Here is a 20,323-nt window from a genome sequence, read left to right on the forward strand (position 1 = left end):
ATAAATATCAAACTCAATCGGCATTAGAGAAAATTGAAAGAAAATTTGTGTTCTTGGTGAACATACTTGTAATCGACAAATTTCCTGATTTGAATTGTTGGTTGATGAACTATTGTAATTGATTTTTTTCTCCTGCTTGAAGGATGTCTTTAATTGTAATCAGATATCCCTGGAGCTGGTCAATTGTGGGAATGTTTGGGATAATCCATTGGCACTGTTCATCTGTTTATGTGCAGTCAGATGGTCTTATATTGTCTGAACATGAACTTGAATCCTGCTGAGAAGATGAAATAATAGATGGAATAATAATTGGATCTTTAACATTATCAATAAAAGCAATTATTCCTGTTAGTAATATCAGTTGATAATAAGAGATGTTATTTAGCAATTCAATTGAAAATCTAATGAATGTGCTCCTGAAAGAAAATTTTCTTTAGTGTATTAGTCATTCAAGATAATGAACAATTGAGAATCAACCACTATAAATAAAGAAAATATCAATTGATTTAAAGGGATAATGAGAAAACAAAACTCCAAATAAGGTATAATGTTAGTATACATGTACGTAAACCTCCATATTTAAAGTAAATTTCTGAAAGAGTAAATACTTCAAACTATATAGTCTAGTTAGTTGCTGCTAAAATATTAAAACTCTTAAGCCATCCCAATTTAATTGGCAGTCTAAAATCAGATGTTGAAATAATATTGGGGGGAATTCTAACTATTTGGGCAGCAATCTGATTAATGAGAAGTTTTGGTTCTACAATCCTATAGGTTCATCTTAATAGCTTTGATTAAAGTCAAGAATGATGAACTTTATAGTACAAGACACAGATAAGAAGAGATAGATTTTGAAGTTGTTAAGTGTAATACTAACCACATGCCCTTCAGATGGTCAGTGAATGCTACAGATGTTAACATCTCTGGTAGTACTATTAGTTTTCTTGAATTATTTGGAATAGCAGATTAACTGTATCCATGAAAGACTTTAAGGTGGGTCTAGCTAAAACTATCACACTCACATGTTTTAAAATAGTATTTTAAACAAATCTCATTTGAATTTAACTAATATTTCTTAAAATCATAACAATACTAAAATCACACAATCTTTAAAAGTAACTGTGCATGATTTTCCTTATTTTCGGAAATATTGAATGGAATGGAACCATTGTTGGACTGATATTCCTATTAGAGATTCAACTATAGTCTGCAAGGGATTCCTATATCACTCAAATGACGCTCAGAAACATTGATCTAGTCTGTATCTCAAGATTGTGGTTATTTTCGCCAAGCCAGCCGTATGATGGGTGTAATAATAACTGAAATATGAGTAGTGAAAATAATATCTCTTTATTTGTTTTCATGAGAATTTCAAGGTTCAGTAATTTTCTCACACTACTGCTTTAGATTACATCCAATAGATTTATTGAATAGAGTTCTGTATGTAATCTTCCTTTACCTTATTATTTTCCTTTTTATACAAAATCTATAGGGCAGTGAACACTTAGTGTGCTTTGAGGGCAGGGCATGCAACTTAGTAGTTATGTGAAACAGAAATATGTGTGAATAGATAATGTTATTGCTATTAAATGATCTCAGAAGCTCATGGTAATTAAGTATGTTGGTTCAAGTTCGATCCTTATTGTCGAGATGTTATTCTGTGGATTTGTTTGTTTGTTTCTTTGTCAGGGACATGATTCTGACGCGGCTGCATCAATCTTGACCAAACTTGTATGGTATGTCAGCCCTATGAATCTGGTTGTGAACCTGGTATTTTGATTGCTATGGCAACCGATAAACATAATTTTTTAGTTTTTGGTCTTGTTATTTGTTCAATTTGAACAAAATGGCTCAACAGGTAAAACAGCACATTTTTTGTGAAAATCACCTTTATCCCACAAATTTATCCCCTTTTTTTCCCATAAAAAAATTTGTGTTCAGTTAATCTGTATTCCAGATCGGCTGCCCCTTTTTGCTTCATAGCTGCATGTTTTGAATCGACAGAGTATGCTTATTTTCAATGTACACTAGCGTCAAACGTAAATATCAGTGAAAAGAAAAATGTGCCAGCCTACTAAATGTATTTTGGGTGTCTTATTCTCTGATAAAACAAAACAGACTGACATAAATTTGTCTTGAATTACCCTTCTTCCTATAAGATTTATCATATTGATAAAACTGAAATGGCAAAGGGTAAAAATATATTTTATTTTGTGTACTATATAAAAAGTAAGTAGGTCTGGTGGTCTCTGTAGAGGTATTTCCACCTACTCATATAAATGGTATCTTTGAGTCAGTGGTTGGTTTCCTGTTTGATATAAGACATAGCAGATAGCTTATACCAAGTATAAGGCACTTCCTGTTATCTGATGCCAAAAACCTCTCTTTTTAACTCAACAGTTGTCCTATTAGTGAAGAAATTTGATTGACAAATTGAACTTGTGGTGTAAACATAAACAAGTAAAATGACCTTATTTGCATAAATTTTCCATGTATTTATGTTTGATTCTTGAGACTCTTGTTTAAAATTTAGTAAGATGTGTGTTCTGTCATGCAATTTACTTCAAACGAATTTACATGTAGTGATGATACAGGAATTTAACTTATATCAGAAGTTAGACACCATCTTAAATTTGGCTGAGGATGTTGAGTCAACATTGTTGACTCCACAGGATTCAATTTTCAAAATTATCAGAGAGAGCCAACAGTGACACAAGGAGAGATATTTGGTACCTATAAAAGTATAACCTAACCCTAATATGAGTAGACATTATTAATTTGTATCTTGAACAGATAATAAAGATTTGTGCATATTGTTTCCCTCTCCCCAGCTAATTCTTTCACCAATCACCTGTGTTCTTTAGACTGTGTTCTTTGGTCATGGATAGAAATGAGTTATCCTTCAGTCGGTTCCTAGCCAGTATAAGAACAAAAAGCTGACACCTTGAAATAAATAGAATGACTTTAGACCAATGTGAATTTTGTAGATTTTCTTTTATTGTGTATGATCTAAAAGTCTATATTGGCTATTCAGTCTGGAAAGTTAGGGTCTTATTATAATATTTCCGTTTTTAGCTGCTAAAGTGTATTCTCACAAAGTGACAGATTAAAAGTTATATTTATCTTAGAACTAGAAAATCTATACTCTTACTGGTACACTTATTCATCGTGAAACAACTTATTTCTGTATTTCTAGAACGCAGATGAGATGATAAATGTCTGTTTTAGTCAGAGTTCTGAATTAGGTTTATTGGGGTTGATTTAGAGGCATTGGTTGGTACTCCTATTAGACAGCAGCTGACAGTTTAATAAAAGAATTTTTTTATACCATTGCCCAAAATATTGGTTCATATACCAGTATCTGAAGTACATGCTCATTATTATAACTATAGACATCAACTATTTTTATTTTTAAGAATATTTAACTGGTCTTCCACCATGGCTTGTACCAGTATATTAATGTGGTTTTTTTTTATGCAGGATAAATTAAATTGGTTTAATACAATATAAAAATTTAGACCTCCTGCAGAAAACTTTGTATATTATTATATTATCATGGATATGCCATAATTGTTTACTAGCGAAGATATACATGTATGTACATAGATATCATTGCTTATCATTTGTTATTTATTTACAATCACTGGTACAGCTACTAGGTTACTTATCTAATAATATCTAGTATTTATTGTAATGCTCAAATAGTGAAGATACTGATATTGGCTTGAAAACACTGTTAATAATAATAAACATTTACTAGAACCTTGGTGGTAAATCACTGCTTGAAAAGGCAAACACATATGTATTTTTTGTTAATTGTCTTTTATTAAAACAATAAATTTTGTCCTCCTCCCGACCTTTAAAGAAAATGGTTCCTTCCATTCGTCTGTCTGTCTGTGTATCTGTCCATCACACTTTTGGAGAAATAATATCTCTGCTTCTAATTGAGGTAGAATTTTCAAACTTGATGTAGGTGTTTATTATGTGAATGCCATGACTGAGTTCGATGATGAGCGTTTTCTGCTTAGGCTAAGCAGCAGAGATAAGCAATGGTGAAGCTTGACGTATATCATTACATCAATACCTAGTTGCTTAAGTTCGATTACCTTGACTAAGTTAGATGATGAGCAATTTTATTAGTCAAGACTCTGGAGCTCGACAACTTTGATTTTCTAATTGAGTGAAAATGGGGAAACTTGGTGTATATAATTACATCAATACCAATTACCATAACTAAGTTCGATAATGCGCATTTCCTATAATTTCATTACATCAATACCCTGACTATGTTCAATTCTGCATCCATCTAAACACTGATAAGCAATATGATTGTTGCTTTATAAAAAAGAAAAAAAAAGCAATTAAAAACATGTGTCATCTAATCGATTTTTCAATTAGGCGGGGGGACACTTGTTTATAATAATTCTCTTTTCTATGAAATTCCATGTGTAATTTTTCAATAACGCACTTTTTAGACAACCTCATTTCATGTTGGGGTGTATTTAGTCATCGCCCTTGCTATACACACCTCACCCCCATACCGTTAGATTTAATTGTGATCTTGGGATTCTTATAGTTGGTTACTTTAGTTTTTGTATTTCATACATGATATTATTGTATATCATAGATAAAAAGTATCTTACACAGTCTGAAACATTTTGCTTAAAAGAAATATACAGTAATTAAACTTTATGTATGTCATTGTCAGATTACATGTATGTGAATTACTATAGTTTGTTTAGTCATTTTGTGATGATTTTTCTTTGGTGAATCAGTTCTTCAGGAATCTGTTTCTTGTGGACCAGATGGTATTAGATGTAGGAATAAACAAACTTTGAAGAATAAAATATTGTAATTTTATCATTATACCCCCAGTGGGGTGGGTATATGGTTGTTGATTTGTCTTTCCATCTGTCTATTTATCTTTTTCCCAACAAACTATTTGAACTTGGCCTTTTTTAGGAGTTAAGCTGTTTCTGGAGCAAAACTAAAAACTAATTTACTTTGACATCTGCAGTAATTTGCATATTTTATGACAATTTTAGCATTTTATGACAATCTTAGATAGTCTTAGAATTCCAGATCCATGGTCAGTTCTTGCACACATGCTGATAAAACTTGTTTTTACCTGAACACTAAAACTTTTAAACTAGGACTGGATGAACTAAGTAGGAATTGACCACCAAGGCAGAAAGGTTCTTTAAAACCAGAATGTTTGGTCTGGACTATTTATTTTGCTCTTCATAGATATCTGTCTGGTAAACAATGTAAATACATGTACTAGTAACTGATATGATGATTGACTGGTTATCAACTAATAAGATTACTTGTAAATTGTGTTTTCTAGCCACTGGTCAAGGGTCTGGGACAAAGTCTCTAATGTACCCTTTAAGTGTCATTAAGATATGATAGTATTTCTTTATCAACACAGAGATGCTAGACCAATGTTTTGTGATTTTATAAATTATTCTTTAAATCAGGTTCAAACACAACTACTGACACCCTTGTGTGCCAGAAATATGAGTAGGTGACAAATGTTGTAACTTTTACAAAATAAATGCAGTAAACTTAAGGGACATGAAGTGAAGTAAATATAAAACAAAATACAAGTTAATGTTATCAGTTATCATCAGTTGTAATGGACAATGTCCATGTTATCGTGATTGATGGACCACAGGGAACCATCAAGATATCTTAAGTGTTAATGGACTCCTTGGAGAGATACATGAACCACAGATAATGAAAGATACTGATGCTACATGTATTATTGTATTGTCTTTTTGTAGAAATATTGTAACTTTAAGTTTTAAAATTGAAACATAAAATGATAAACTTGAACAAATATGTACCAGTACATATTTAGAAAAACCACTTGTTGTTTTATGAGGAGATTGACTCCAATTGTTAGAGTAGAAATAATATTGCTTAATCAACAGAAATTATGTGTTATGGGCTATCCAGTAACACCAATCTATTCCTAGAATATAATGTTTGTATGATCTGCATTTATCTGAAGTAAAGTTTGTAGTGGAGATTGACTTATAATGAGTTTAACAGGATAAGAGATGAAGTGATGAAGAAGAGTTATTTGATGAGATCAGACAGTAACATCATGTTTCTATAGATAGATACTTCGTTCTATGTACAGCACTCCTTTCTTTCACCTATATACCAGTATTAATGATTCATAATGTACACTGTTCATTATGCCCAGTGCATCATTTTTTCGTGCTTCTTGGAACTGTAAGCATCTGCTGGGATTTCGATAAAAATGAAGGTTAAATTTTTTGAAATAGCTCCACATGTATGAGAAATTTAATCCTGAAAACCATTTATTATGTAAACAGTTGAGTTGAATGCCAGAATAAAAAAGAAAGTTTTGATTTCAAGCTGTTTTATTCCATTGTGTATTAACTACATGTGCTAACAAAAAAAATTGATCAGTGTTGACAAACTTTTACTCCACCCCAAGATAACTGAAATTTATAAAAACAATTTATGTCTTATTCTTATTATACTGTTTTTATTTGTTACAGATAAATCCAAACAGTAAGGCGTATAATGAGGGAGTAAAAGTTGGTGATTATGTTGAGGCTGTAAATGGTCATAGGACAGAAAACATTAATATTGGGGACACACAGCTAATAATCAAAAACGCATCTGATGAACTTCTTCTTCAACTAAGAAGGTATGTTGTATTTATTTTATATTTCCTAAATGTTGACATCTTTGTAACAGTATACTTCATTGATATAATTATCAGTTTTTGGAGGTTTTAATTTATTTTTTATTACCAACAAAATTCATAGTTCAGGTAGAGTTTAAGTAAGTTCAAAATTTACAGGCCAGAAATGTCTCTCTAAAACATGTATATAAGTAATTTTCTGATCTTTTAATATCATCATATAGATTTGTCAAATTTAATGTACAGTGTTGCACATAAAATTTTGAAGTAGTATGACACATTGAATGATACTTGTACTTATTTCAAGCAATTATTTCCTAATTTCCCTTTACACAAGATGCAATCGGATACTAGATTTTAGAAATCATATCAATTTTAAAGTAACTTAAATTAAAGGAGATTAACGAGGCAAGCAAATTTTTTGTGTTTTATTATTTTTGTTGATTTATTGGGTATGACTGGGTCAAATTATGATACTGGTGAATTTTCCTAGCCGCTGTAGAATAGAAAGTTAATTTATTGATTAAATATTAGAGAGCTCTTAATCTGTAGAGCGAATGCTATTTGATTCTCATTTAATGCGTCTTACATTTGTATCCTCTAGAATTTGATGCTCACTTTATCAGACAAATAACTTGATAATAGCAATGATTTTCTCAGAAAATTCTGATACAGTTTCTGTGTTGAACACTATTCTCTTTATTGCTCTTCCTCAGTAAAGTTCTTTAAATAGACAGTCATTATCACTAATGAGATAGTTCAGGCATGAGTTACAGGATTAAGATGGACTGCTGTTCTCTATCTTAAAATAACACCAAGATAACCAGCTGCATGTGGTATGAGTTACCATTTAAAAGAATTGGCACACCTTTTTGCAACATTAAAAAATAGAAAATCAACGTTATTGTGATTTATTTAAGAGTATACATTTGCATGTATCCATTGTTTTGTATAACTTGTTTTTACATAGACACTAAAGCTAAAAGTGTCAGTGGATGGCCACAGGATGCAAATTGTTGTCAATCTCATCTGTGTTTGTGATTTCTTGTTCATATTTTGTGGGGGATATATTTTAAAGTTAGAAAGATATGCGTTATTGAATATGCAACTAACGTTGACTGCTCTGCCTTTCAAAACACATTATGTTTTTGAATTCGACAGCAGAAGTAAATATGAAAAGATAGGTTGCGAGACAACAAAACCCATGTCCAAAGTTGTTCGAGCTCTTCACAAATGCTAGTACAAGACACTAAAAAGTGATCAATAGTTTTCCTAGTGCTAACCTTTATTGTAGAAACATGTACGAATAATCAGTTCAAGTTGTCAGAAATTGTTCATAATCATAACACTGTACATGTATATAAATTTCAAACCAATCAAATGATAACCTTAGCCTTTAGGGGGTAAACAAGATTTGTCAAAGTTATTAAGAGGAATAATCATCATCTGACAATTGAAATCATTGGAAATGGATAGACTTCTTGATCCCACAAACATAAATAGTGTGTATAAATGTAAAAGCTGTCAAATGATAACTTTAGCATCTAGAGCATCCACATTTTTTTTTTCAGTTTGATCAAGGGCACTAACTCTGGCATTGTAATTTCATATATCAGAATCAGCAACATGGTATAAATTTCATGGGTCCACAAAATCAAGGATCATAAATCTGAAAGTAATTATTGGAAATCATTGAAAATGGACTGGCTTCTTTGTCTCATGAACATTATTGCTTTAGCCTCTAAAGCATCCACAAGCAATTATGAAGGACGGACAGATGATTATATATGATAATAAACATTCTATCTAATCAAAGTTTTTGAAATCACAAAATATGTAATTGCAAATAATTTTAATACAGCTGCTTAAGAAGTACTGAAGTGTTACTTCCTTCACAATTCAATCCTTTAATTTAGGCATGTCAATTTATTTGGGTTAGTAATTTCAAGAGAATTCAGTAAATGAGTAATGGAATTCGGGTATTTACATCATCATCATCATCATCATTGAGAGAGAGAAAGAGAGAGAGAGACTCCACTCAACACAAACTAGGTCATTTCGGGACAAATCAAGCTATAGCCATGAGAAATATCTCAGTACTGGTTTACCACATACGTGTATTCTGGACCATGTAATCACACCTGGTTGGTATGATATGAAAAAATAACTTTATCATTGATTTTATAAATAGATAAGACTTCAAAGGGTAGCTTTAAAAAAGTAACCCATTAAAAATTAATTTTATCATTCAATGTCTGAATGAAGTTTTATGCCCATGGTATATACCAATGCTCATATATTATTTACAAAATACTGTCTTAGCATACATATAGAAAATATAATTAAAAGTTGGCATGGATTCAGTTTCAGCACAAAATAAAATGACATTTATTAGTAACAGTGACAGGTTTAATAGAGAAATTCCCCCCCCCCCCAAAGACTATAGATGGTTTATGGCATGTCTAGAAATGAAATGTGAAACACTTCATTCTTTATTATGATTCTACTAATTTCCTCTCTGAATGAATTTACTTATCCTGAAAAACTACTAATGTAACATTCAACACAGATATAGTACTGGGTTAATTTATTACCATGGAAAGATTTGTGTTAGTTGAAATATTGTTTTCTGGGGTGCAACTTGCTTCATTTACCTTCTGGTTTAATTTATCAATAGCACTGTGCAAGAGTGAAGTGTCTTTCGAGTAAGGACTTATAGTATATTTGTAGGTAAAAAAATGTCAGCTGACATGTTGAGTTAACTTTTCTTATATTAATTAATAATTGATATAATTATTGTTTGAAGTAGGTACATACATTATAGTTGACTTATAAGTAATTTACGGTTCAGTTGACAAGGAATGTTAATGACAGTTAAAGTAGCTAAGTCTCTTACTCAATATCATCCAACATCTTTGACATTGAAAACACGATTTATTTGTCGGTTTAAATCAACATTGATGTTGTGATCTTACCGGGAAAAGATGGTCTTCTGATATCCAATATTTAAGACAAAATAAACATTTTACAATTGGTACACGAATCGTGTACCATAATGCGTTTCAGCGCTATTTGTAATAAGGGACTCCACAAGTCATGTCAAACGGTGACGCTATATTCTTATCTGGAGAGCATGCCCAATAAATATCGGCGTAGACTGGAATAACCAGAAGCTAGAGATTAAAATTTGATTGAGAATACTGGCGTATGTCGCCGAACCTAACTGATTATAAAATTACAGTAAAAAAGAAACGATTGAATGTAAATCAATTTATATACATTCATATTACATTATTGTATGCGTTGCGACCCATTTGTGTCAATTTCTAGGTCCCAAATATTAGCGACTTAGCTCCTTTAATAATAAAAAGCTGGTTATATATGAGGGGAGGGGGGGGGTCTATCTTGAAATGTCACTGGCAGAACAAACTATTATAATAGAGAGTATGTCAGATTAGAATGTAAATATTTAAAAAGCATAAAAAATAAATAAATAAAACTGTAATTTGATTTTAATTAGATTGAAATAATCACGCCACTGGGCAGGAATTAAATTTTTGAATGTTTTGATTTAGGTGTCCTTTAAATTTGTATTGAGATTGAGTTTCTATGTTTCACCAGAATCAAATTACCAGAAGTATCAGCGTTCTGTACATGTAATCCGAAGGAAATAGCAAGTTGCAACTTAAGACATGGGAGTACAAAGACAATATTATAATACAAACTCGAAGGGTTCTAAGACAGTACACACATTTACATGTACACACCCCATGAACAAATTAAAAAATGAAGGTTTAAGAAAAAAAAACATGTGAAAATCAAGATTTGAGAACAATTTGAATTACATTGATCGATGTTGGAGGGGTGGGGGTGCAGACCTAAATGCTAAAAAAAAAACATCACGCTTACAGATGATGGCACACTGATTATCAGCGAGCGCAGAAATTTCGGAGCTTACCATGTAGGGGCCTCCCCAAGAGAGTTTGGTAAACTTGACAACCGCAAATGTGTTTTACTGCTATTCCAGCCCACTATTCAATGTGGTCCTATATAGCCTAACTTAGGTGGCTGACCTGAATTCCAACAACCAATCAACTGTGTAGTCCACAGCGGGATATGGGGAACTCACCCTCCCAGAGAAAATTTGATCGCCGCAGATGCATTTTTCTGCTATCAAGCAACTTCAAAGTTGTCCAATGCAGACAAAATGTTATAATCCATAGTCAATTCAGTACAAATTTGTGGTATTCAATTAGAAGAAAAGTAAAATTAGTGTTTTATTAGATTTCGGGGACTACATGTAGATGATATTTTGCCAAGCAGAGTGGCTGCAGAAAATATTTTTTAATCCATAGTCAATTCAGTACAAATTCATGGTATTCAATAAACAGAAAAGTAAAATTAGTGTTTTATTAGACTTCAGGCACTTTATTTTGTCAACTGGATTGTATCATAATTTTTTTTCCCCCACTTTACCTGTCTGCCCGAAAAGTCAGATTTCCCAAAAGTTGCTGCCCTCCCCAGCCCCCATGGCTTGTATGCCTATGACATAACAAATTATCAATTACTCAACACACACAATGTTTCAGTCTTTTACTAGAAAAAATGCTTTTGTTTAACTATAAACTATCTATTGTTCTAGTTGGCGATTCAATTCCGCTCTCTTTATCCTATGTTAATGTTTGCATAATGTCCCATTAATTTCAGTGTAAAAGTGACCATAAAAATGATAAAAATTAATTACTATTGATACTATCCTCTAACATTATTACAGCGTTATTCACCTAGTCTCTTTGACCCATTGGCTTCCATTCTTGAAGCCAGACAATTTAGATTATTATCAGCCTGCCCTGGCAACAGTCCATGCCAAAAAGAAAACCTTTTTTTCCTGGTTTTCAAGCTGAGCGTGATAAGTTGGTATGTGGTGTTGTCATGAGCAAAAAGTAAAATTAGTTTAAGCATGACATTGTAATTATTATCAGGTGTTCTGGGTAGTGCCTGCTGTTGATAAATTAAACCTGAAGGTAAATGAAGCTCAGCAAATGGTGTATCGCTACATCTAGACCTACTTGTGGTTAATCGGTCAAGACTATTATTTCTACTTTCTTTCTTTGTTCATAATTATCGTTGTTTCTGGGTCACAAATTATTGATCAGGTGTGTATATGTACTTTGTTTCTGGGCATTCAAATTTGTTTTAACCTGGTACCGATGAGGCTCATGGGTTTACCTATGAAAAGTAGTGTACATTTTCATCCAGGGATTATGGACAAGCCTATAGGTTCAACCTCAGATGATGGAGGATGTAAGATTAATTTTACCTGAACAACTCACTTGTTCTGTATTCTGGTAACAACATATACATGTAACTATAACTATCTACAATAAAAGCTGAGAGACTAGTTATAGTAACTTGACACACTTAAGTGGTGGTGGGGAGCACCTGTCCATACAATCCTCCCAAATACAGTCAAAATTTAAATTTATTTATTTACTTTATCTTGACTTTTAAAAGATATTGAATTGTTAATAAATCTACAGAACTGATAAATGAAATGATTTCATTTAAATTTACTAATTAGCAGATCATTAAGAAATAGTTTTTATCAGAAAAAATCTGGTTTTAGATTGAGTTTCACAACTTTCTCCACAATAAATGTTATGTCTTAAGAAATGTCAGATTTCATAAATTACAATTTTAGCACCCATCATTAATGTCAGGTGTTATCATCAATGGAAAGTACTGTTTCATGTAGTGAATTATTTTGGTAAATGATCGATTGTTAAGAGCTATTAAGAACAAGAAGAAGCATCAGTATTTGATAGGTACATATATACATGTATAATAGTCTTTAGTTTAACACCTGGATTCTCCAGACAACTGCTGTAGTAATTTGATAGTAACTAATCAACATCTATGCTATAGGTATGGGTGCAAGTTATAAGTCAGTCAAAGGTACTGACAATTTAATGATCGAAACATCCCTTTGCTGGTCAGGGCCTATTTTAAGGTTTTAATGACAAAGCTCGTTTTCCAGGCACTTTGAGCAGAACTTGATAGGTTCAAAAATATTTCCTCCCACCAGTTCCTTCAGCTCTATGATGTCAGGAGGATCTTCTTAAAACGTGACTAAATTGGTCATGATCAAGACAAATGGACAAAGGTACAATAAAAACTTCCAGAATTATGATCACGCTTACGTTTCTATAATCCAAGAATATACTTAATCGAGGATTATATTTATAATTGTCCAATATCGATTCTGAAGTAGACCAACCTTCACTGTCACCGACATCTAACAATGTTCTTGCTTGTACGCCAAAGCAATCGGTTAATTCCCATGCTTTAGGCAGTGGTGGTGCATAAAAGACACAAAATGTTTGAAACAGAAAAAACGAAAGATAGACAAAATCATGAGACTGGATACCAAATGAAATGAGCTTTAATGTCCTACTGTTCTGCTCCGACTGGGTTCATGAAGACGGGACTGGATACCAAGCCCAACAAGGTGATCGATGATTATATTGATTGTTGATGGCCGTGGATGGCACTGTTGCTCAGTTTTGTCATACAATTTTCTCAGATTCATGAGGATACAAAACATTTTTTCAAAGCACAGATTTCAGATTTTCAAAGCACAGATTTGTGGAAAGGAAAGGGTAGATTTTTTAAAGCAAGAGTAGCCTCCATTTTGAAAGTGGGGCTCAGCCTGCATTTTAAAGTTACACCTATATAAAGTTTGTTAGCTATTGGAAACCAAATGGTTGAACTTATACATTTTATGATAACTTCATAAAAAACAATTTTTGACCAGTGATTAAATGGTGCTATTGAGAGATTTTTCACCTGTGCAATGTGCCAGGTAACTGACGTAGTCAGAAATAAATGGATTGATTCTTAACCTACAGAATCGGTATGTAAAGACAACTGACTCTAGTGTATATATAAATGTATTAGTTTGTTGCTGTGTAACATTATTAGTAGAAATGTGCTCATAAATCTTAAAGAAACTATATCTTTAAATAGTTCTGACATTTAATGGGCCTAAAGCAAAAAGTTGTAAAAGCCACTGAAACTTTAGTTAATTATAACATCGACAGTTTTTCAAAATAATTTGGGTTACCTCCCCTGGATTCAAGTAATCAACTGTTACTAATGAATGACATAGGAATTTGTAACGGGGAAAGTTATTTTATAGGTCAAATAGTCACAACGAAAGGCCATTGATCTGGGTCTGTTTTTTAAAATTGAGAGCTACTTTCCACCAATTACATAAAAATTTTCATCAAATCCTCTCTAGATTGATACACATGGCTTTGTAATAACAAGGTCCCAAAACAAAGATTTGTTGTACATTGATTAATGAATAGAAAATGGTTAGAATTTTATGGTTCACTGTTACATAAATTGAACCCTATATGAAGTAAATTAAGAGACAAATTACTCATTAAAAGCTATTGAAGTTGAATTACGGGTAATAGAATGGAATAATGGTAAGCCTCACACTGATTCATTGATATGAAGTTTCATGTGTTCAAGACATTAACTTCTGGGAACTGAAAGAACCTTTGATCTTTCAGTCAGCTTCTTTGATCTGTGTAAAGAATTAAGCATTGGACCATACTGATCATCTAGCCCATATTAGACTTTGTGATCTAACCCAGTAAAAATCTCCTATATCTAAGTGACCAATATCTTTGAATGTTACATTTTATAAAAAGAAATTGGAGGAGAAAATGATAAAATATTGCTTTGATTTTAATATTGCTTAACCTTTTCCTGGTGTTATAAGTATTTAATATATTTAGCAGCTGTGTTAGATTAACAGCTGATATACACATACTTACCTTTAACTTACCAAATCTTATAACATGTTTACCAATCCACCCACTTATTGGTTCTGTACCATATAATATTACTAGACTACTCATCATCATTATATTGCTAATTGAAGGTAAAGAATTACCATCCTATTCTCAAATTTCTTAGTGATTTTATAAAATGAACTCCTTAATTAGATTCTCCTCTTTCATTTAATTTCATTGTTTATGGAGTAAATTTACATAATAGGCAATTCATACCTCTAAGATATTCTCCAAAGAAGTATGAATAGGAGCAACTTGATTCTGTTATTAGTTTAAAGGAGCTAAATCGCTAACATTTGGGACCTAGAAATTGACGAAAGTGGGTCATAACGCATATAATACTGTAATATGAATGTATATAAACTGATTTACATTCAATGGTTTCCGTTTTACTCCAATTTCAAATCAGTTATGTTTGGCGAAATAAGCCAGCAGTCTCAAGCGAGTGCAAATTTCTGGTGTCTGGTTAGTCCAGTCTACATACGCAGTTTGATTTGTGCAATGTGTCTAGCCTCGTCCCTCGAGTCTCTTGATACAACTGGGGCTGAAGCGCATTATGGTACACGATTCGTGTACCAATGGTAAAATGTTTATTTTGTCTTAAATATTGGATATCAAAAGCCCATCTTTTTCCGGTAAGATCACAATATGAATGTTGATTTAATTTGACAAATAAATCGTGTTTTCAATGTTGAAGATTTTGGATGATATTGAGTTAGAGACTTAGCTACTTTAAGAATGCCTTATTATTTAACAGAGATTATAAGTGTAATCACTGGAAGTCTCAGCTAAGCTTAAAATCTCCAACATCCAGTCTTATTTGTAGAATTAATCTTGTTGAATGTTGCTATTTTGGGGTCATAAAAAGACAATCTAAGTGTCATAACAAAGGTTTAGTGGACGATTGATTAATTCTTACCAGTGATGTCTGTGATCTTTATCTGTCTGGAACACTGGAGCCCGATTTCTTCATTCTTTCAACCACTTGATTATCATCATTGTTAGAAGTTGTGTAACTTTTTCCTATCACATTCCTTGTTTGCTGATTGTACAGTATGTTGATATTTAATCTCATTTTGGAAAGGTAAATAAAATTAAAAAGAATTACTTCTTTCCTATTCATTTGCAAGCATTCTGCCATTCCAAATCTTTGGTTTAAGTGTTGGACCAGTGTGTATTTTGAAAATCTGAATTCAGTTACTATATTAATTTACATTATCAATAATTGAGTATAACATCACATTTGATCTAAAAGAAAAACAATAACATTCAGTGTGTTGATTATGTAAAAGTTAATGGAAATAATATGAGAGAATTGCATGTGAATAGTTTGTTTCCAAATTCCAAAGAGGAAAAGATGTTATTCACACATTTTTTTTTAATGGCTATCTATAAGTGAAATAATACTTATATGTAAAATTAGAAATTACATATTGTTTTATTATTATTTATTTGCCCCAAATCCGAAATGACGATAATATATTTTGGCAAAGTGCTTTTCATGTAGGGAGAAAGTCTGACCTACTAGAATTGCACATGTAAATATGGAGTAAATGATAAAGGTGGTTTTATAAACAACAAATCAACCTGACCCCTGTCTGAGTAAAGGAAAATAAATATAAACAGGTAACAAACTACCTGTAATAATGGAGTCAGGTAGAGAGATAGGCTTTTGTGGTTTCCAGATATCTTACTCATTCCATACAAGCCAATCATGTAAAGTTTGGGCCGTACCACATTTTACTGCCATGAGTATTGGCCACATGTGGTGGATAGGTCACATCCTAACACATCTTTCATTATCTTGAAAGGTAAAGCTGCTCTTTCATATCTATACTCATCATCAACATAGATCTGATCAATAGTCATGTCGTAGTGTTAGATGAGTGCACAGTCTTGAACTTCACTTGCTTTATAATTATTATAACTAATTCCAGTGATCAATATTTTGAATAGTCCTTGTACATGTAGCAGTACAAAATCTACAGTTAGATAGTTTATTTTCTTCAAGCCTTTATAGATAAAATGTAGGAATATTTCAACATTTAGTGGTTTTGAATAGTTTGGATGCAGTCTTTTCTATGGAATATTCATAGTTAATCTTGTTTATTGGAGTATTACAATTGAAATTCACATCTTGGAAACTGTTTTTTTATTGTGTCTGAGTGATTTCATTGGATTACATCATGTATCAACTTAAAGTTTTTGCAGTTAATTCAGTTAAGTAAGTATATATCATCCTGCAATATTATTATTTGTAATGTAAAAAATGTTGTTGTTATGAAAGGTAAATAAAACAAATATTTGTTTAGTAGTCAGTGCAATGTAGATTTAGCTTCAAAGGGCAGTGTAAGAAAGAAAATGGAATAATCTGAATTTCAACTGCATAGGAATGGAATATAGATAAGTTAAAAGGTATATTTAAAAAAAAAAAATATATATATATTTTACTGTTATTTTGTTATTCCTGTCAAGATTTACTTTAGAGACTAATGATTCCGAAGAATGTTTCCATAGTATTGATTAATATATAGATTTTGGTGTTACCTTAATTGAACATCGCCTAAGTTTAATATTATAGAATGTGTTTATGTCAACAAGTTGTTTCAATAAGTTTGTGTTTGATCAATAAACATGTAAACAGATTGTAATGACTAACATATGGTTGGTTGATGTAAACTAGATAGACTATAATATACTATGAAGAAAATGTAAGAATTTCATCTACATATCTTTATCCTTATCTACAGTAAACAAACATGGAATAGTTGTGATTGTGGAGTAACAGAATATTATATTCAGACCAAACTGTTTATTTTTAATTACATGACATCCATCAACTAGGGGGGATTGTGTGGTCTAGTGGTTTAACGTGTGCACCTGAAATCACAAGGTTTGTCATTGAGTCAAGTGGCGTGGTTTTGATTCCTAGCTTGAACGTGACAAGGAGTAAGGTCGCCTGTCAAACCTCATGGGAGTTCTTTGGGTCCTCCGATTTCCTCCCACTGCTAAAAACCCCTATGCACAAGTGAATTATTGCAATAAAATTGAACCATATGTTAGTCCCTAGTTTGTGACACGGGGACGTTAAACCCCATTTCTCTCTCTCCATCAAAAAGTACCAAATAAATGCCATTCAGAATGAGTGGCATATTAGTTTGGTGCTTACTTTCTTATGATCGTATTTTGATTTATCATAAGTTATTTGGCTACTTGGAAAACGATTATGAATTGCTCTTCAATATCAAAGTAATTTTCTCAAGCAAATGAATGTCATTAGTGGTTGCTATTTATTAGACACTTAATGTAATGTGATTATCTTATATTGAAAGTGGGGTTGGATGGCTGATTGGTTAGGTTGTGCACGCTATATCATAAGGTCTGTCATTGAGTTCCTGGTTGTACGTGACAAGGAGTAGGGTCGCCTTTCCAACCTCGTGGGTTTTCTCCGGGTCCTCTGGTTTACTCAAACTCGTAAAGACCTAGTTTGTGTCGAGGGACGTTAAACCCCATTTCTCTCTCTTATCAATGATTTCTGTATATTTAAGATATTACTAAATGTTTCTCCATTACTTCAAAATGTCTCGCAAGTATATGTAATGTACACCTTTAAGTAGGGGATTGTCTGGAACAAAAGTATTGTAGTAAAGGTGTTTTTAAAAAGAATTCTTCAGGTCGAGAATATAAAGAAAGAATTTGGGTCAATGGACACTGCCCTTAAACCAAGGTGCCACTTTGACCTTTTATATAATATAAAAAGGTTAACTGAACAGTCTCTTTCAATCCTGCTACACATACAAATGTTTAGATTACAAAACCTGTTACCTGATGTTTACCTAATGTCGAAACAACAATCATATTTCTATTTCAGTAACAGTAGAGCTCTGAAACATAAACATTTTTTGAGTTTTAGAAATTAATTAAGTACTGGGCTAATAATAATGATGATGATGATGATTAAACAGAATCGGAATGTAAATATCCCAACACATACCAACACTGGCAGTCGGGTACATGCAGAGTTGCATTAGATTTGTGTTCTCTAACATAAGGATGTTATTCATTACACAGAACTTGTCATTTAGTTTACATTATAAAAGTGTTATTTTTTTAACCTCACAAACTGAAGCAGTAAGTTTATATATAATGTAGCACAACTACCTGGAACAAAAACAGTTCACACTTAAATTTTGTTGTTACTTTATGCATGCAATCGTCTTTTTTGGTTACAATTTTATTTAGATTATTTGTTATTTTATTTTTATTGTTTTAGATTATGTTTATTATTTTTTTTTTCTTATGTTGAGTTTTGTTTTGTTTTCACCTTTCAGGAGTGAACCAAAATCAAACGGAGTGTTGAATGGAGACATACATCATTCATCAGACACACATGTAAACTCAGGTAAACTACATATTTAATGGTCATTTTATGTTAACATTGGATTCTATTGATTTCACTCAGCCATCTTTGTCTCTCTTAGACAAAAATAATAATTCTGCTATCTACTTGTACACGCCAGCCCATTCTACACAAATGTCTGTTTATGCATAATAACAACGGTCTTCACATTAAAACATTTGACTTTTGATATATATATGTGAATTATATGACTTATTGTGTGTTAAACCTCTATCAAATGCCCATAAATGATTTGTGGGAATTCAGTGCTGTATAAGCTGATAAAATATTTTTGGGTTTTGTACAGTTTATATATGTCACAAATTAGAACTTTGTTTTCAATTGATAAAAAAAACAATTATTTTATCATAAAGGAATTACATGTACCGCTTCTACCACTTATTTTCAGGTGCAGGACGTAGACCTGCATTAAGATCAAACAAAATGGATTCATATCATAATCAAACACCTTCGTCTTCTACCTCAGGGTGGTCACAATATGGTGGTGCGTTCCTTCTTTCTATTTCTGTATTTCTCCCTTCCTCTGTTGTATATTATACACTGTTCCTGCGGTAACTCACTTAACAAATATTCTGCTTGCACACCATTCATATTAACAGACAATTAATAATTAAATTTGTTGTAAATTGATGTTTGTATATTTTCCAAACACTGTTTATTAGGTATCTGATCATGACCTTAGAAAATGACTGTTTTGATAACACCTTTATGTTGTATAAAAGTAAATATAATCCTCATATCTCTACAAGTCCTTAATCCTTCCACCTTCCTTATTAACAAATCTTCCCCATTGGTTACCTATTACAGGTGAGAAAAATAGGAAGAAAAATATTGCACCATTATCTTTAGATGCCACTAATACCTTACCTACCACAAACACTGCAGCTTCAGGCTCCCATCCCATTAGTATGAAAGACTTTATAAACTTTGAAGGTACAATATCCGTACATGATTTCCTGTAGATAAATCATATATAGATCTTCATTAGGAAGATTTACCACCTGTTAAATCACCATACATTAGGTTTGTTTCCAAAACTATTAAAGAATAATGCAATGTAATTGTAATAAATAGTAGTTTGCATGTTGTAAATAAACAAACAATACATTTGTTTATCAGTAAACATGCTTCTTTACAATATTTTTTGCCTTCGACAGCTGATGCTGTATTCAGTCAGTCTCCACCAACAAGGCCAAAATATAAACAATCAATTAGTTTACCAATGTCACCAACATCTTCCGAGAGATCATTTGTTTTACCACGACAGCCTTTGAGTCCAGGTATATGCTTGCCCTTTTTTGAAGCATGCAGTTTTATAAATGGGTGCAAAATTCCTCCAACAGCCTTCTTGCT

General features: G+C 32.1%; 1 protein-coding gene across 1 annotated transcript in view; it reads left to right on the forward strand.

Annotated features, from left to right (window-relative positions):
- The first annotated feature begins 963 nt into the window (after positions 1 to 963).
- Positions 964 to 20,323, forward strand: part of LOC126811885 (uncharacterized) — a 78,757-nt gene continuing 59,397 nt past the window's right edge. Inside the window, exons 1-6 of the mRNA XM_050537913.1 lie at positions 964 to 993; positions 6,537 to 6,688; positions 18,882 to 18,952; positions 19,359 to 19,454; positions 19,778 to 19,903; positions 20,128 to 20,250. Coding sequence (XP_050393870.1) covers positions 979 to 993; positions 6,537 to 6,688; positions 18,882 to 18,952; positions 19,359 to 19,454; positions 19,778 to 19,903; positions 20,128 to 20,250 — 583 coding nt within the window. The 5' untranslated portion in view covers positions 964 to 978. The remainder of the gene's footprint in view (positions 994 to 6,536; positions 6,689 to 18,881; positions 18,953 to 19,358; positions 19,455 to 19,777; positions 19,904 to 20,127; positions 20,251 to 20,323) is intronic.

The sequence above is a fragment of the Patella vulgata genome, chromosome 2, assembly GCF_932274485.2.
Source record: "Patella vulgata chromosome 2, xgPatVulg1.2, whole genome shotgun sequence".
NCBI lineage: Eukaryota > Metazoa > Mollusca > Gastropoda > Patellidae > Patella > Patella vulgata.